Source organism: Vigna umbellata, chromosome 10 (assembly GCF_029865625.1).
Source record: "Vigna umbellata cultivar VRB3 chromosome 10, Vumbellata_1.0, whole genome shotgun sequence".
NCBI classification, from domain to species: domain Eukaryota; kingdom Viridiplantae; phylum Streptophyta; class Magnoliopsida; order Fabales; family Fabaceae; genus Vigna; species Vigna umbellata.
Genome location: NC_142174.1, coordinates 17714346 through 17732652, shown reverse-complemented (window position 1 = coordinate 17732652; position 18307 = coordinate 17714346). Strand labels below are relative to the sequence as shown.

The window sequence follows — 18307 nt, the reverse complement described above, 5'->3', positions numbered from 1 at the left end:
AATCTTGTGAACCTACATCGAGTTGATGTTGGGTCAAGTTCAAATCATGCCATTTTAATTCAAGTTAAGACAAAATTGACTAAAGTTAGACTCATTTTGAACAATATTTGGTCGAATAAAACCCAACTTAGGTTGGGTTGGTATAGTCGGACAAGTTGAGTTGGATAAAAATTAATTTATAATTAGTGTAGAATATTTGAGATAAATTGCAATATAACATTTTAAAAACTTGTGCAATTATGAAAAATATATAAAATTAATTAAAGTTTTTGTAGTAGAATCTTCTCATCCTAATCCACTTTATGTGGAGTTCTTTAGGCTCAAACTTGTTCAAATAAGTTATTTGGTTGGACAATGAAATAAGACTTATTCGGCTTTTACTTCATGCACAATCGCAATTTTTTCGTGCAGCCCTTCAAAAATTCAAAATGATGATTTTACCTTATGTGACCATGACTTTCAAAATACATATTATGAAAACTTTTTGAGAGAAGCTTTATGAAAATTTTGAAATAACATTTTCAAAACAAAATTTTCAAAATAGAATTTTCAAAATTTATTAAATGCATTTTGGAATATGCTTTTCATAATAGAATTTCCAAAATGTATATAATTTATTTCACAACAAGTTTTTCGTAACACTCTTCATGAAACGCACATGGAATATATGCTAAACCAGTTTTTTTTTCACATTTTTCTGTTTTTATTTTTTTTCTAGTTTTCTTCCTTTTTTTTTTCTTTTTCTATATCAATGGACAATAATAATAACGTTGATGATAAAAGTGATAGTAACAATAACAACGGATACAAAAGTGGAGGGTGTTTGAGTCTATTCCATAATTGTGGGATTGCAAGAAGCAATAACCAACTTATGTTAGAAATAGTTTAAGATTGAGCCCTGGACCATGTCATTCTCAAAGGCCCAAGTAAAAAATTTATGAGATAACAGTTTCTAAATGTCAATAAATTGAAATTATTACGCATTTATTATTATATTAATGTTTTGTGGTATGTTGACTTGACTGTGGATTCACGCAACCCTCTTGCTTAACTCTGGACCGATTACTTTAGACCAATTGCTTTAAATATAATAAAAGACTATCAAACTCCTGGAAACTATAGAATTATAAGAAGAAGGATACAACTTGATTTTAGAGAAATTATCCAAACTTTGCAAAGTATATTAATATCTCTAACATCAAATGAATAGAAAAAGATAAATTAAAACTCATCTTAATTAATTTTATAATTTTTATGACTTTTTCATTATAATATTTAGTGGTAACAATTTCTTTTCTTCTAATTTTACAAAATACAAATCACCTTTTAAGAGTTGCATGCTTTCCCCAGTAACATACAAAGAAAGTGAAAAAAAAAATTAGTGAGACAATAAGCTTTGCAGTGATTAAGGAAATAAAGTGGTGATCGAACACAGTTTCCGTGCAACTAAATTTTTTAAAAATTAATTATATTTTTAGTCCTGAATTTTAATTAAAACTAAAGTTTATTTTTATATAAAATTTTGATATATTTTAATTTTTAAATTTAAAAATTAAATATATTAAAATTTCAATCACGAACTAATTCTAATATTTTACTAAAAAAACTAAAAGTATATTTAATCTACATTTTAACTAAAAATACTATGATTCGGCTTTTTTATATTGTAAAATTACAAATGTTTTATACCTTCTTATTTTTTTTCTTATGTAGTTTTTACAAATTATTAGAAGATTCTTCAATTACTTTCTTCTATGTATTTATTTTTTAAAATGTCTTTTTTTAGTTAGTAGTAATAAAAGTAAAGTGAAATAATATATCATCCATGTTTTATAGATTTATTTATGTTTAAAATCATAAAATTTAGTTATAAATATATTATTTTAATTCATTTTCATTAAAGAAATGAAACAAATAAATTAAACCTAAAAAAAAATCGAGTAAAATTTCCCTCCTTTATTCCTTCGTTTTCGCGCAGTGCTTTTTTACCTTTCCATGGCTTTTCGAATCACATAGTCTAGTCATACCACCCAAAAACACACCAAATACTCAACAACCCTAGCACGCCACCGTATATGGCGACGACACGATCCGCGCCACTCCTCAAACACCTCCTGGCCCGCCTGAATCCGGCCCGATCCGTCACATACATGCCTCGGCCCGGCGACGGCACCCCGCGGGCGGTGACGCTGATCCCGGGCGACGGGATCGGTCCGCTGGTGACCGGCGCAGTGGAGCAGGTTATGGATGCGATGCATGCGCCAGTGTACTTCGAGAAGTATGAGGTGTACGGCGACATGAAGGCGGCGCCGGCGGAGGTGCTGGATTCGATTAGAAAGAATAAGGTGTGTTTGAAGGGAGGGCTGGCAACGCCTATGGGCGGCGGTGTGAGCTCTCTGAACGTGCAGCTGAGGAAGGAGCTTGATCTCTACGCTTCGCTTGTTAACTGCTTCAACCTCCCTGGCCTTCCCACGCGCCACGAGAACGTTGACATCGTTGTCATCAGAGAAAACACAGAGGGCGAGTACTCCGGCCTCGAACACGAGGTTGTTCCCGGCGTCGTCGAAAGCCTCAAGGTACTCTAGTTTGAGCACCTTCGTTTCGTTTTGTTTCTCTGTGCTCTAAGAAAACAGTAGGCTGAATAATTAGCTTTTATCTCAATTCATTGAATTTGAGATAATGGAAAAAATGGAAGTGAGCTTTTGCCTATCGATTAATTAAATTATAAGCTGTTGTCTGTTGTTTGCCGCGTTGAATTGCGATAATTAGCAGAGTTTCAATTCGTGAATGGCTTAACCAAGCCGCGAGTGATTTGTTATTCGTGAATGTTGATAAGTGAAAACGTTAGTGCATTGCTTGCCATTGTAATTGGAGATTTATTTTGGCATACTCTATACTTTTTTTTGGTTGAATGGTTTCTATTTGGTTCATAATGTAGAGAAGGTGGAATGAAATTGAAAGAACTGATAAAGGAGATCGCAGTTTGTTACAGATTCTTGATGCTTTGGTTGTGGTTTGTGGATGGCAGGGTACTCAATATTCGCGTAGACGCGAGGAATTTATATAACTTGATCTGGGACTTGTTTTGACTTGCTGTAGACCTGGGGTTTGAAATTTTTGTATCAAGAAATTAATTAGGAATTCCTGGGGTTGTTTGAAAAGATTTCAGGTGCCAAGTTTAGTTCTAATCACCTCAGAAACAGCAAAGAGAATGCTGCTTGGGAATTAACATAGTATAGTTAACTTATTTGTTTTAAGAGATACGTCACCTTAGCTAAGCACCTTAAATAATAAATCTGTACTGCATCCAAGGGCATACATACATACATACACACACACACACACACACACACACACACACATATATATATATATATATATATATATATATATATATATATATATATCTTGGATTAATATCCACGGCAATTGTTAGTCATTTGTTGATGCCTCGAAAAGTCCTAACAAAGAGGAGATCATTAGTGCTGTAGTTGAGTTAGTGGAGAATGGTACTAATTTTATGTCTTTGTTTCATTTCAGTCCTTTGTATGAGTTGTGTACATGTTGTCCCACTGTTAACATTTTCTTCACGTTCTTAGCCTGAAGATTTTTATAATTTGTGAATGTGATCCAGATATTTCTTGATTTCTTATGGGATTATTGTTGTTATAGACAAGTCATTTCTCTTCTATTCTCTCAGGATTTTTTTTTTCATGTTAATATTTCAGTGTATATTTCATGAAGTTAGCACATTGGCATCATGAACTATGAGTTTTATGTTTGAGCCTCATACTATTATTTTGCTAGGTAATAACAAAGTTCTGTTCAGAGCGCATTGCCAAATATGCTTTCGAGTATGCTTACCTAAATAATAGAAAGAAGGTGACTGCTGTGCACAAAGCAAACATTATGAAACTTGCAGATGGTTTATTCTTGGAATCTTGTCGAGAGGTTGCCACAAGGTATCCCGGTATCAAGTATAATGAAATCATTGTAGACAACTGCTGCATGCAGCTTGTTTCAAAGCCTGAGCAGTTTGATGTCATGGTAAGCAAATTTACTATTTAATCCCGATTCTCAATTATTTATCAGCTTTTGATTAATTCATGGTGTAATTACGAGGGATCAACGCTTGTTTTTTTCTAATAATGCACTCATAATACTGAAGAAGGGTTTTGAAGTTCACGAGTTCTGTTTTTCCACATGCTAGGTAACCCCCAATCTTTATGGGAATCTTGTCGCAAATACAGCGGCAGGTATTGCTGGAGGTACCGGAGTCATGCCGGGAGGTATGGTTCTTAGTTACTAGTATATTATTTGTTGTAGCTCTAGAGTTCTAATTTTATGATGCTATTTTTCTATTTTTCTTATTAAATAACTCATTGTCATTGTTGTTGTGAGATGTGCCTATGACTAATGTTTAGAGTTGTCGAGTCTAGGTTCAGAGTTCACGAACTGTGTCACTGGAAAGAAAAAAATTAGAGGTCAAAGTTCAAACTGGCAGTTTATTTGCTTATCACAACATTCGGTTGCAGCACTAGGGGCAACTGCTGCCATTGTGATTTGAGTAATGGAGTTGTCAAATGGTAGTCACAACTAATAGTAGAGAGTCACTGAATGGAGATGATCAGGGATGTGATAGATAGGGCTAGTGCGGCTGTTAGGAAGGGGACTTAAATTAGAGATCTGTGCTCAATGAAAAGAAAATTAACCCGAACCAAATTAAGAAATGGCTGTGGATGGCCACACGAGACAACTTGGAGTAATGTAGTTACCAAATGATAGTAACACCGAAAGTAACAGTAGTGAAGTCAGTAGATGGAGACTGTCATTTGTGAGGGCAGTGGTGGTGGCAATGATGCTGAAAGATGGGGAAGTTTTAACGAAAATAGCAGATAGAGTTCCCTCTCCCTCGCCCTCCCTATTGAGTAAAATTCATACTCAACCTACTTATATTAAGATCGAAATCGAATATTTCAAGAAATGAATGGCACGGCTTTTGCAGGTAATGTGGGGGCTGATCACGCTGTGTTTGAACAAGGTGCTTCAGCAGGAAATGTTGGTAATGAGAAAGTAGTAGAACAACAGAAAGCCAACCCAGTGGCACTCCTTCTTTCGTCGGCCATGATGCTTCGACATCTTCAGTTTCCTGCATTTGCTGACCGATTGGAAACTGCCGTTAAAAAGGTGATTTTGGAGGGGAAATATCGGACGAAGGACCTTGGAGGCACAAGCACCACACAAGAGGTAGTTGATGCAGTGATAAATGCTTTAGATTGATTCATTTATTCGCTCATCTTCCAAATCAAGCCAGCCTCGTATATTTTTGGCTAACTAATTTTAGCAGCATTTATTTGGCACCCTTTAAACTCGAAGTTGCCAAATTTTTGGTCTTGAATAATGATAATTACTCAACACAGAAAACGATACGATAAGAATTTAATTATAGAATGTGATAACTGATGTCTTTTCACATTCCATTTTAAACATTAATTTTATGTATGCTCTTATTTGAAAGATGTCTAAAATGAGTCATTACTCAAGTTGAAAGATATTTTTGTTACTTTTTGTTGATAAAAAAATTCTTTATTTGTTCTTAAAAAGCTATTTATTATTTACAGTGAATTACTTGCAAACCTATATTTTAGGTCCCCGGTAGTTTGCCAATGTTTTAAAATTTAACACAGTTATAATATTTTACATGTGCGATACACTAAAAATACTGTTATTTTTTATCCTACAATATGCAGTTTTCTGATAGCAATATGAACTCCAGATTATTGTTATTATTATTAGGCTTAAATGCTTATTTCGTTCTCATGTGAAATTTTATTTAGTACCTAGTTTTAAAAATGAAGACATTGGGTTCCTATATTATGAAAAGTGTATGAATAAGGTTATGTCCGTTAAGTTGACAATAACGGCTTTAAGTTCATGCTGATGTAGTTGTATTTTTTTTCTTCTCTCTTTTGTTGTTCAACTTTTTTTTTCTCTTGTTTAACTTTTTCTTTGATGATTTGTTGAACTTGTTCTTTCTTTGTGGATCTTATTCATATATTTTTCATAACATAGAAATTTAATATTTTCATTTTTAAAACTAGATACTAAATAGAGATTTATCTCTTAACATAGGGATGAAGTAAGCATTTAAGCCTTATTATTATTAGGCTTAATTACCTACTTAGTCCCCATGTTCAGAGGTAATTTGCTGTTTAGTACCCGGTTTTAAAAATGTAGGCATTTGATACCTATGTTTTGAAATTTGTATCAATTGAATCCTACCCACTTAACGCCGTTATAAATCTAACGTTTTTCTGACTGTGTATGTGATTTGTGGACGAGCGATTATGGACGAGTGTTCGCTTCGTTGGACGAGCGTCCTTTTCTGCCTGACTGGACGTTCGCTTCGCTGGACGAGCGTCCTCTTCTGCCTGACTGGGCGTTCGCTTCGCTGGACGAGCGTCCACTGAACGTATTTGCGTCCACAGGGCGAGCGTTTGTTATCAAACGCTCGTCCACAAATCACATACACAGTCAGAAAAACGTTAGATTTATAACGGCGTTAAGTGGGTAGGATTCAATTGATACAAATTTCAAAACATAGGTATCAAATGCCTACATTTTTAAAACCGGGTACTAAACAGCAAATTACCTCCGAACATGGAGACTAAGTAGGTAATTAAGCCTTATTATTATTATTAATGTTATTATGTGGTTTAGTAAGTAAATTCTCATAACTTTTAGGAACATAAATATTAAAGAATGAATTTATACAGTACTTCTAAAAGTTCGTTTAAAGTATTACAAATAAAAATGATCGTAAATGTTTAGAAGGTTAAATTGATTTTAAGTACATTTTTTAAAATATTTGAATTAATTTACGTGAGATTAACTCTACCTGCATATCTTTAGGTCATGATAACTTTATTAACCATATATGCGTAGCTAATTTTGAATTATTTCTAATGCAATTATTATTTTAATTAACTTTTACTACTTAATTTCATGAGTATTAGTTTTTTTTTTCATTTTAGGATTTATAATTTAAATTAACGAGTATTAATTTAAATTTTAGTTGATTTATTAATATTAATATTCCTTCATTGAATTTCCACTCAATGAAATAATTGAAAAAAACAAACAAAATTTTATGGGTTCAATACTTATTTTGGTTCATAGGTTTGATATGTTTGTTTAAAGTGGTCATATCTTCTTTTATTGTCTTATATTTTGTAAAAGCGTGACATAAATATGTGGCAACCAATTGACATAACAGTGTTAAAAATCTTTGGCCTTAATTAAACTTTCTCTATTACAATTAAATTTATTTTTACTTAATTAAACTCGAATTCATTATCATGAAACTCTAATTGAAAACTTTTTTCCCTCTTTGTTTTCACATGTTCTCCCTCTCTATTTTCATGTTCTTGAACACACCTAACATTGGGGTGTCCTTGCGGGTTTTGTAGGATTTTCTTCTTTTCTTTTGTCTTGGTTAGGAGTTGTCTTCTCCTTTTCTAGTTAGAGAGTAATTGGCTGGGTTGAATTTGGGTTATGTTATTTGGGATTTCTTTTCTATAGGTTTTGATTTTACGATTTGGGACTATGATTTTTTATTTGGCTTATGTTATTTGAGGTTTTTGTTCTTGATTCTTGTTTACAAGTTTTGATCTTGCGACTTGAGGCTAGGATTTTGATTTGGGTTTAGTTATTTGAGGTTTATGTTCTTGATTCTTGTTTACATGTTTGATCTCGCGATTTGAAGCTAGTGATTTGATTTTGCTTATATTATTTGAAATTTTTGTTCTTGATTCTTCTTTTCATGTTTTGGACTCCTAATTTGAAACTAGGGCTTTTATTTGAAATTTTGTAATTTTTTTCGTTTGGAGGGTGATAGTTGTAGTTTGGGGTTTCTAGTGGTGGTTGGGTCTTCTGGGTTTAGCAAGAAGAAAAAGATGGGAATCTATTAAGAATAACTTTTACACGAGATTAACTTTTATTTTTTAAATTTACACCTCAATTGACATCAATCACACAATCAATAATGCTCATTCAATTTTGGTTAGGGACAATTATATCGTTAGTGTTTTTAACACCATAAACAAAAAAGACTAACGTGAATCGTTTTTACAAAATATAAAACAATTGTGAATATCTAGAAAAAAGATAGGACCACACTTTCAACAAATCTACCAAACTAGGAACCAAAATAAGTATTAAACCAGATTTTATATTTTCTCATTAGGAATGATATATTTTTAAAATATTATGTATTTATAAAAAAAAATGTATGTTTCATAGTAAAACTGAAATATATTAACAAGAACAAACACTGAATAAATAAATCAAACGAAATGAATATTTAAATTTTTTCTTAAAACTTATGAGTTCGAAATTACTTTATGCCAATATCTTACTTATATAAAAAAGTAAATAGCTTTAAATATATATACAAGAATTGAATTAAATATAAAATATTCTAAATATTCTTTTTATCCAGATTTGTAAGCATAATTTTTTTATTAACAAACGACTTATTAAATGACTATTTGGTGAATGTATATTTGTACTTTTTTCATATAAGATCTGTAAATAATAAAATTTTCGATTCTACTATTCTACTCTAACTATTATTTGTTTGATTTATTGTTTTCAAAAATAGCCAAACAATTTTTTTGAAGCATAATATATAACAATTTTAGATGTGGTATGCTATTTGTAGATTGGTATAGGGTATTTCCCTGAGTTTGGATTGGATTCGAGAGAAAATAAAATATCACCGAATTAATTTTCATTCAATTTATTTTTGGGTGGTGCTTCCTTCACCGTCACCCCTTCTCCTCCATCTTCTCTTTACTGTTTTGCCATTCACTAAAATTTTATTTTAGGGTTATTATTTTTAAATTTTTACCCACTTTCAATCCATTCCACTAATGATCTATTACCAATCCCAATAAAAAGCTTTTCTTTCATTTTAACGTTATTGAGAAGTTGCAAAGGTTGGTGGTGGTGGAAAGAACGTGTCGGGTCTCAGTGGTGGAGTGGTGCATTCAGTGGTGGTGCTTCCTCCAGGTGCGTAATCGAATAAACCCTAAAATAATGAACATCCTTCAGCGGATGTCAACATCCGTTTATGGTGAAGATATCCACCGACGGAAGTCGGATATTCGTTGAAGGCCAAACGGATATTCCACCATCCGTTTTGGCCTTCGCGGGGACTGTTCAGGCGGCACACAATCGAACCAGCGGTGACAACAAACCATTAACAATGACAAAACAACACATATTCAAACCACACAAACAATAATAAACCATAAGCTAAACTACCTAACATAAAAAATGAGGTTTAATGTCTCAATAGTCCCTATTTTTGTTCAGAATTTGAAATAGGTCCCTTTATTTTTTGGCGTCTCAATTAGGTCCTTATTTTTGTTAATTTGATGCAAATAAATCCTTTCCGTCAATTTCATCAAACGGCGTTAATGAATGTGTGACGTGGCCTTACACGTGTCAATACTGTCCTCAGGCTACGTCACACATTCATTAACGCCGTTTGATGAAATTGACGGAAAGGATTTATTTGCATCAAATTAACAAAAATAAGGACCCAATTGAGACGCCAAAAAATAAAGGGACCTATTGCAAATTCTGAACAAAAATAGGGACCTATTGAGACATTAAACCTAAAAAATGAAGAGAATGGTGAAGAAAACCAACCTGAAAAAACGAAAACAAGCTGCAAAGAACTCGATCCAGGCTCCTCCTTCACGCTCGTGGACACTCTGGACGCTCCTCCACACCACGGCGGCGACGCTCCTCCACACCACGACGACAATGGAAGCTTTCAAACCAAAAGAAAAACTGGGAAGAAACAAAGAAAGGAATGAAAGCGGGGAGGTGGGGAGGTGAAACAGAAATGGGGAAAGGGGAAAAGAGTTTCGTGGGTGGGTGCTGGGAAAGTAAATTAGGGTTTCAAATGATTTAAAATAGGATAAAAGTAAAAAGACTTTTAACTTAAGGATATAATTGGAATTAAAATAATGTGGGGAGGTGGAGGAAGTATACGGTGGTGGTGGAGGGAGCAACAACCTTTATTTTTTCAAGATTAGAATCAACCCAACTCAATGATAAAATTGTGGGTGTTACTCCCTCCACCACCACCACACAATGCTCCCTACACCTCTTCATCTCTCTTTTGCCCTTCAGTAATATTTAAACGGATGTAAACATGCGTTGGATTCTTAAACGAATGTCAACATTTGTAGACGGATATCGACCTCCGTTGAAGGACAAACGAATGTCGATATTCGTCCAGGGATGTGATGAGAGGGTCGCACCTCCCACAAAAGTTGTGCATAAAAGAATGCAGTATAGTACTAGGAGGTGACTCCTAGGTCGTCTCTCAAGGACCAATTTGGGTTCAGTCTCAGGTCAACACGTAGTGGGGGGGTTGGTGATTTTTGGTTGCGGTAAAATTTAAACACGACTGAATTAAAATTCAAAACAGTAAAACAAAATTAAAAACGGTAAAAACGAAATTGGTACAATTAAAACGAAAATACAGCAACGTGAAACAGCAAAAACAGATCTGGAACAGTAAAAACGAAAATACAGAAATACAGAAAATACAGAAAACAAAAATACAGTAAACAGTAAAAACAGAAAACAGTAAATTTCAAATATGAAAACATAATCAACATTACAACAGCAAAATACAGAGAACAAAATTACAGTGAATGATTTAAAGTGAAATAATCAACAACACAGTGAAAACAATAGTAGAAATTATATTGCACACAAACGACAACAGAAATTAAATTACAGCAGAAATTAAATTACAGCAACAAAATAAAAACAGTAAGCAGTTCTGGAATTTCAATAACAGAAAATTAAACCAAACTTGGAATTTAAATTGTTCATGAATTTAGTACAGCAATTAAGAAAATAAAATTGAAACATGCACACCACTTTGCCTCAACCGTAGCCTTCCATCCTCTGAACTTCACGTTCCAGTCCTCTGTCCACAGCCTCTACTCATACTCTCTCTACAGTACACTACTATGCTGGAGCTACACAACTAGAGATAACTACTCTGCTCCTACTGGGAAAAAGACTAAAACTGCTGGCCTTTGGAGCTGCTGGAAGAGAGACTCCTAGGCCGTAACTCCCTACTCCTATTCTACACTACTGCTACTACATTCTCTGGTCTACACTACTACTGGAACCTCCTCAAACTCCACGGCTCTCTCCCCTTTTATCTCCTCTTGGTTGCAGCCCATACTTAATTTTTTTCTTTTTTTTTTTTAAAGTATTTCTTCCATACTGGACCGTGCCAATAATGAATGAGGGGGTTCTCCACTTTTATCCAATTAAGGGAAGGTTGCAGTCCACTTTCTATGTGCTTCATTTTAAAAAGGAAGAAGACAAAAAAAATCATTCCCATTGCCAAATAAACAATTAATTTTCTTCTTTGAGTGTGCGGGCTTCCTCTCTCCTGTTTGCTTCTGGACCACTGCACCTTCATTCTCCTCTCCACCGTACTGCATGAAGCTGCTGGAACGTACTCCAATGAATCACCGTGCACCACTTCCAGCCAAATCAAAAATGTGTGCTGCTTCAACTCTTTGCTGGACCGTGAAGCTGTTGGACGTTGCTGCTGGAATGTGCTGGACGTGCGTTGCTTTCCACTCTGCTGGACGAGCGCTTTGCTCCTGGACGTTTGTTGGATGGACGCTCGTTGCTGGATGTGTGCGGACGAGCGCTGTGGAGTGTGCTGGACGTGCGCTGTCTCCCAAGCTGCTGGACGTGCGCTGAGTGCTGGACGTGCGCTGAAGTGTTGGACGCTCGCTGAAGTGTTGGACGCTCGTGCTATCAGGGAGAAGCCAAATCAGGACGTGCGTGCCATCTGCTGGACGCTCGTCCTGAAGTGTGTGCGGAAGCTGCTGGACGCTCGTCCTGAAGTGTTGGACGCTCGTCCTGGAAGTGTGCGGACGCGCTGGACGTGCGCTGAAGTGTTGGACGCTCGCTGAAGTGTTGGACGCTCGTCCTGGGCGTGTGCTGAAGCTGCTGGACGCTCGTCCTGGAGTGTTGGACGCTCGTGCTTCTGTTGGGTGCAGGCCGTGAGCCTCTTTTTCTTCCAGCACCATTTCTTAGCTTCTCCAACCAAGCCCATCTCCATGTGCACTCCCATTCTTCATCTCATTTTACCTCCAAGTGTCCCAAATTATTATCCAATAATTTCCCTATAATTAATAATGCAAATAATTAGCTCAAATAATTCAAATTAATTAAAATTTGAATTTCCAATCAAATTAAGCACAATTGGTGAAAACGGGAAAATATCGGACATTTAAGCACAATTCCCTGATTAATTCTAGCACAATAAACCAAGTGAAGTTAATAAAATATCGACTCATCAAAATAGACCACACTTAGTCTTTTGCACTCCTGGGCAAAACCAAGACGAAAACCAGGGAACTACTCAAACATCAGGAAGCTGACACAGCTCGACAGATAGACAACAAAGGCTCCAAAACAAAAACACAGTTGCACAATTCTCACAAAATCTGGACGGTAAAAGGTATAGGCAGAATCCCACACAGAGTCAATGAAAGCAGATACTCAAAGAATCATCCAAACAGTTCAGTACAAGGAAAACAGTCAATCAGTTCAAGAGATGAATCAAAAGCAACAGAGCCTCACAGATGCACACAATCAGTGTTTCTCTCAAGTGTTTAAGGTAAATCAATGTCACTCAATGCACTCAAGAAAGCAAACAACAACAGACTTGGCAAGCCTCTAATATCTACACTCGAGCACATACGCATGTTCAAATCAAAAGGTCTTTTCATGGTTGTAATAGGGCCAAGGACAAGGGAGGATATATCTGGATAAGAAGCTACAAACCATAAGGAAAAGAGGAGCAATGGGGAACAAGTGTAAACACATTCAAACACACCCACAACCTCTAATTCCATCCTCTTCTTGACTCCATTATTCACAATTATTCACATTTTTTTTTTATATTTTTCTGCTCTTCTTTTTTTTCATCCTGTCTCTTCTTTTTTTCTCTTTTCAAAACAAAACTGTAAAAGACAAGATACACATATATTTACCAAAACAAAACAAGAAGAGGAACCAACTAGCCAACTCATCAGAAACCCCCAATAGACCACACTTGTTCCCAAAACACTTCCAAAGCTCCAAAATTCCCTAAGGTTAAGGTAATCATGGTTTTTCACTTAGGGTTAGTGTATGAGCATTCGAAATAAAGAAATGGGGGAAAGTATAGGCTCAAAAAGGGTTTTCAAAGGATTAGAACAAGGTGAGCTTATTTGGCTAGAGAGGCTCAAGAACAAAACTGCCTTTATCACTTCCAAACATGCATATCAACCAAGAACTATCAACAAGAGTCAAGCCAAGGCATATGTGCAAGCAATCAAGAGACATATCACACACAAGAAAGAACATAAAGTGGCTCAAATTCTCACACAGGGCATTTGTGTCACAATCAATTCAACTCTCAAACATCATGATCATCTTCCAAGCAAAGAAAAGCAAGGAATCCAACATCTCAGAGTATCAATGAAGTGAAGTGAAAGACTAGTCTACAACTTCAACACAGTCCAGAATTGAAGAGAAAAATGCAAAACTGTACACAAGACACGACAAAAATAACCTAGAAAAGAAAGAAAAAAAAAAATTTAACCAAGAAAACAAAAACTAACAAAGAAAAAAAAAAAAAAATCTCCCCCAATAGACCACACTTAAACTACACAGTGTCCTCAATGTGTCATAAGCATAAGATCAGAAATCATAACAGTCAACAGATCATGGACAAGTGCACTAAAAGTAGGGAAAGGGGGAGAAGAGAAAAAGGAAAACTCCCCTGGTCATGGTGGCAGTTGCCAATTTTGGACTATCAGGGAGATGTTTTCCGCCATAGTATCCAGCAAGGATGTTTTGAGGACGAACTGCTTCATCCTCCAAATCTGATCTAGCAGTGAAATGTTTTCCACAACTGGATCTATGCAGTGATTGTTGATGATCAGGTTCAGCAGGTGCCTACTGATGTTGAAGCTTTTGTGAGTGTTAGCACCTTTGTTTTCCACTGTGGGTGCATGTTGGTCAAATTCTTGTGTACCTCCTGCAATAGGGTTAGTGCAATGTGGCTCTACAGAAATTACATGCAGGGGTATAACACCCAATCCAAGTGTAACAGACTGAACCTCAGATACATCCTCAGAACATGAATCAATTTCAAAATCACAAGCAATATCAACGACAGACTCAGATTCATGTCCAATGCATGGAGAATAAACATTCGGATGCGACATCAAAAATTGGTTCTCATCATGCATAGAGGGAAAATTAAAATCAGACTCAACAACAATACAATCATCAGCATACCTCTCAACAACATAATCATCAACATAATCAAATTGAGGTATGCTTACCTCCTCTCCCTTGAAGATTGCTAAAGTGTGGGAAGATGAAGGTGGTCTACCTGGTTCAGAATTACTGCTTATTTCTGCCTGCTCCTCAAAATAATCATCAGTCTCCTCAGGTGCAAGGGTAGGACCATCTGAAGGTGGGAAAGTATGTGGCGCAGTAGTAAGCTCATGGCCCTTCTCCCCATCTTCTATGTTGATGCCACTATCATCATCATCTGGAATCTGAACAGTCTGAAATGGTAACTCTGAATCTTGAGACTGTTCCTCAGTGAGTTGAGTGGCCATCTGCCCTATCTGATCAGTCATACTCTGAATGGCAGCTCCTATTTCTTGCTGGAACTGCATGTTCTCTTGTCGAAACTGAAGGTTCTGCATGGTCATCTGCTCCAACAACTCCTTCAATGTAGGCTCAGAAGTAGAAGGCTGAGGAGCTATTTGAGCAGGAGCATCATAAAATTGCATCTGCTGTTGTTGTTGCTGCTTTTGTTGCCTGTTGTTGTAGATGTTCGTAGCATAAGCCTGAGGTGCATCAAAGGCAGCAGGGTGCTGCAAAGAAGGACATGCATCTGTGTAGTGGTCATTGGAAGGACAAATATCACATAGTCGTGCAACAGATGCAGATGGAGATGCAGATCTCTGGTTGGTAGTGAACTGTGTCACCAACTTCGCAAGAGAGTCAATCTTGCCTTCCAACTTGCTTTCAAAATCTGATAAAGATTGGGCAACATCATCATGTACACCCCTCACCAGAGGATGCGCAATATTGTTCTCTTTATAGAAATCAGCAGAATAGTTAGAGTACCATGCAGAAGGAGAATCATAAGTATCGGCAGAATAAGCACTATTCACATAACCAGAATAGGTAGACATGGGAAAAGAAAAATACTAAAAATTACGAAACAAATAAAACACAATACATTTATACATGCAACACGCACACACAAAACAGAACATCACATCACAACACAAAACAAAACACAACACACACTAACACAACAAAAAGACCTAAGACTGAACCGTTTGGTCCCCGGCAGCGGCGCCATTTTGATGAGAGGGTCGCACCTCCCACAAAAGTTGTGCATAAAAGAATGCAGTATAGTACTAGGAGGTGACTCCTAGGTCGTCTCTCAAGGACCAATTTGGGTTCAGTCTCAGGTCAACACGTAGTGGGGGGGTTGGTGATTTTTGGTTGCGGTAAAATTTAAACACGACTGAATTAAAATTCAAAACAGTAAAACAAAATTAAAAACGGTAAAAACGAAATTGGTACAATTAAAACGAAAATACAGCAACGTGAAACAGCAAAAACAGATCTGGAACAGTAAAAACGAAAATACAGAAATACAGAAAATACAGAAAACAAAAATACAGTAAACAGTAAAAACAGAAAACAGTAAATTTCAAATATGAAAACATAATCAACATTACAACAGCAAAATACAGAGAACAAAATTACAGTGAATGATTTAAAGTGAAATAATCAACAACACAGTGAAAACAATAGTAGAAATTATATTGCACACAAACGACAACAGAAATTAAATTACAGCAGAAATTAAATTACAGCAACAAAATAAAAACAGTAAGCAGTTCTGGAATTTCAATAACAGAAAATTAAACCAAACTTGGAATTTAAATTGTTCATGAATTTAGTACAGCAATTAAGAAAATAAAATTGAAACATGCACACCACTTTGCCTCAACCGTAGCCTTCCATCCTCTGAACTTCACGTTCCAGTCCTCTGTCCACAGCCTCTACTCATACTCTCTCTACAGTACACTACTATGCTGGAGCTACACAACTAGAGATAACTACTCTGCTCCTACTGGGAAAAAGACTAAAACTGCTGGCCTTTGGAGCTGCTGGAAGAGAGACTCCTAGGCCGTAACTCCCTACTCCTATTCTACACTACTGCTACTACATTCTCTGGTCTACACTACTACTGGAACCTCCTCAAACTCCACGGCTCTCTCCCCTTTTATCTCCTCTTGGTTGCAGCCCATACTTAATTTTTTTCTTTTTTTTTTTTTAAAGTATTTCTTCCATACTGGACCGTGCCAATAATGAATGAGGGGGTTCTCCACTTTTATCCAATTAAGGGAAGGTTGCAGTCCACTTTCTATGTGCTTCATTTTAAAAAGGAAGAAGACAAAAAAAATCATTCCCATTGCCAAATAAACAATTAATTTTCTTCTTTGAGTGTGCGGGCTTCCTCTCTCCTGTTTGCTTCTGGACCACTGCACCTTCATTCTCCTCTCCACCGTACTGCATGAAGCTGCTGGAACGTACTCCAATGAATCACCGTGCACCACTTCCAGCCAAATCAAAAATGTGTGCTGCTTCAACTCTTTGCTGGACCGTGAAGCTGTTGGACGTTGCTGCTGGAATGTGCTGGACGTGCGTTGCTTTCCACTCTGCTGGACGAGCGCTTTGCTCCTGGACGTTTGTTGGATGGACGCTCGTTGCTGGATGTGTGCGGACGAGCGCTGTGGAGTGTGCTGGACGTGCGCTGTCTCCCAAGCTGCTGGACGTGCGCTGAGTGCTGGACGTGCGCTGAAGTGTTGGACGCTCGCTGAAGTGTTGGACGCTCGTGCTATCAGGGAGAAGCCAAATCAGGACGTGCGTGCCATCTGCTGGACGCTCGTCCTGAAGTGTGTGCGGAAGCTGCTGGACGCTCGTCCTGAAGTGTTGGACGCTCGTCCTGGAAGTGTGCGGACGCGCTGGACGTGCGCTGAAGTGTTGGACGCTCGCTGAAGTGTTGGACGCTCGTCCTGGGCGTGTGCTGAAGCTGCTGGACGCTCGTCCTGGAGTGTTGGACGCTCGTGCTTCTGTTGGGTGCAGGCCGTGAGCCTCTTTTTCTTCCAGCACCATTTCTTAGCTTCTCCAACCAAGCCCATCTCCATGTGCACTCCCATTCTTCATCTCATTTTACCTCCAAGTGTCCCAAATTATTATCCAATAATTTCCCTATAATTAATAATGCAAATAATTAGCTCAAATAATTCAAATTAATTAAAATTTGAATTTCCAATCAAATTAAGCACAATTGGTGAAAACGGGAAAATATCGGACATTTAAGCACAATTCCCTGATTAATTCTAGCACAATAAACCAAGTGAAGTTAATAAAATATCGACTCATCAGGATGCTAACATCCATTTAAGAATTGAGGGTCCACGGATCTTGACATCCGTCCAACCATATTCAAGAAATATGCAAACAAGAAGGAGTGTTAAGAGTAATAGTAGCAGTAAAAGTAGCAGTTTTTTTTACATTCTACATGAGCATGGGTTCTGCACCAACTTGAGTGCTACACATGAATCCATCAAACAAGGACTGACCCTAAACATGAGAATGCAGAACTCCATTTGACTAAGAGCACCATCTCCGTCCAAATCACCCTCCATTAGCATGCCCACGACCTTATCGTCTCTGATGTCCAAACCTAGCAAGTAATTGTTGATCTGCAAGCTCTCGAAGGTGACGAGACCCTTGTTCACGTCCATGAGCAAGCGAAAGTCGTTGCAGAGTTCTCCAATGAACCCTTCTACCCCCATGTGCGCAATCACAGAGGGGAAGCAGTCGTCGAAGTCCATAAGGTAGTCCAGTTCCATCTCCCGAGGAATCTCCACCAACCCATATATCATCAATCATTTTACCACAATTTAACATATTTTACTTATTTTATTCCTTGGCTTGGCTGGAAAGAGGATCACGAGCATCCAAACTGAAGAACCACGAGCTACACAGACTCATTTTGGGAACTTGATTAAAATAAAAAACTAAGAGAACAAATGGGAAGGGGAATCAGAAACCGGAGGAGAAAAGGAAAAAGGAAGCATTGGCACAATGA

General features: G+C 37.0%; 2 protein-coding genes and 1 pseudogene across 3 annotated transcripts; 1 reads left to right on the top strand and 2 right to left on the bottom strand.

The window, feature by feature from the left end:
* The first annotated feature begins 1973 nt into the window (after positions 1–1973).
* Positions 1974–5473, top strand: LOC124835307 (isocitrate dehydrogenase [NAD] regulatory subunit 1, mitochondrial). 2 transcript variants are annotated; one of them, XM_047310213.2, is made up of 4 exons: positions 1974–2576; positions 3820–4047; positions 4211–4289; positions 5006–5473. In XM_047310213.2, exons 1-4 carry the CDS (start codon positions 2076–2078, stop codon positions 5278–5280), a joined length of 1083 nt encoding a protein of 360 aa, XP_047166169.1. In that variant the 5' UTR covers positions 1974–2075; the 3' UTR covers positions 5281–5473. The 2 variants fall into 2 exon arrangements, with proteins under 2 accessions (XP_047166169.1, XP_047166168.1); XM_047310212.2 differs by having other exon boundaries at positions 1976–2576; positions 3808–4047.
* Positions 5474–10767: 5294 nt separating this feature from the next.
* On the bottom strand, positions 10768–17588 carry LOC148192071 (uncharacterized). Its single transcript, XM_088100153.1, has one exon. The coding sequence runs from the start codon at positions 15321–15323 to the stop codon at positions 13893–13895; it is 1431 nt and encodes a 476-aa protein (XP_087956279.1). The 5' UTR covers positions 15324–17588; the 3' UTR covers positions 10768–13892.
* A 142-nt stretch (positions 17589–17730) lies between these two features.
* LOC124835314 (calcium-binding protein KRP1 pseudogene) lies at positions 17731–18068 on the bottom strand (annotated as a pseudogene).
* Positions 18069–18307: the final 239 nt, after the last annotated feature.

Coding starts and splice junctions, on each gene's coding strand:
- LOC124835307 (XM_047310212.2), top strand. CDS start 2,076: ATGGCGACGACACGATCCGCGCCACTCCTCAAACACCTCCTGGCCCGC. Junction 2,577..3,807: donor GCGTCGTCGAAAGCCTCAAG/GTACTCTAGTTT, acceptor TTATTTTGCTAG/GTAATAACAAAGTTCTGTTC. Junction 4,290..5,005: donor TACCGGAGTCATGCCGGGAG/GTATGGTTCTTA, acceptor CGGCTTTTGCAG/GTAATGTGGGGGCTGATCAC.
- LOC148192071 (XM_088100153.1), bottom strand. CDS start 15,323: ATGTCTACCTATTCTGGTTATGTGAATAGTGCTTATTCTGCCGATACT.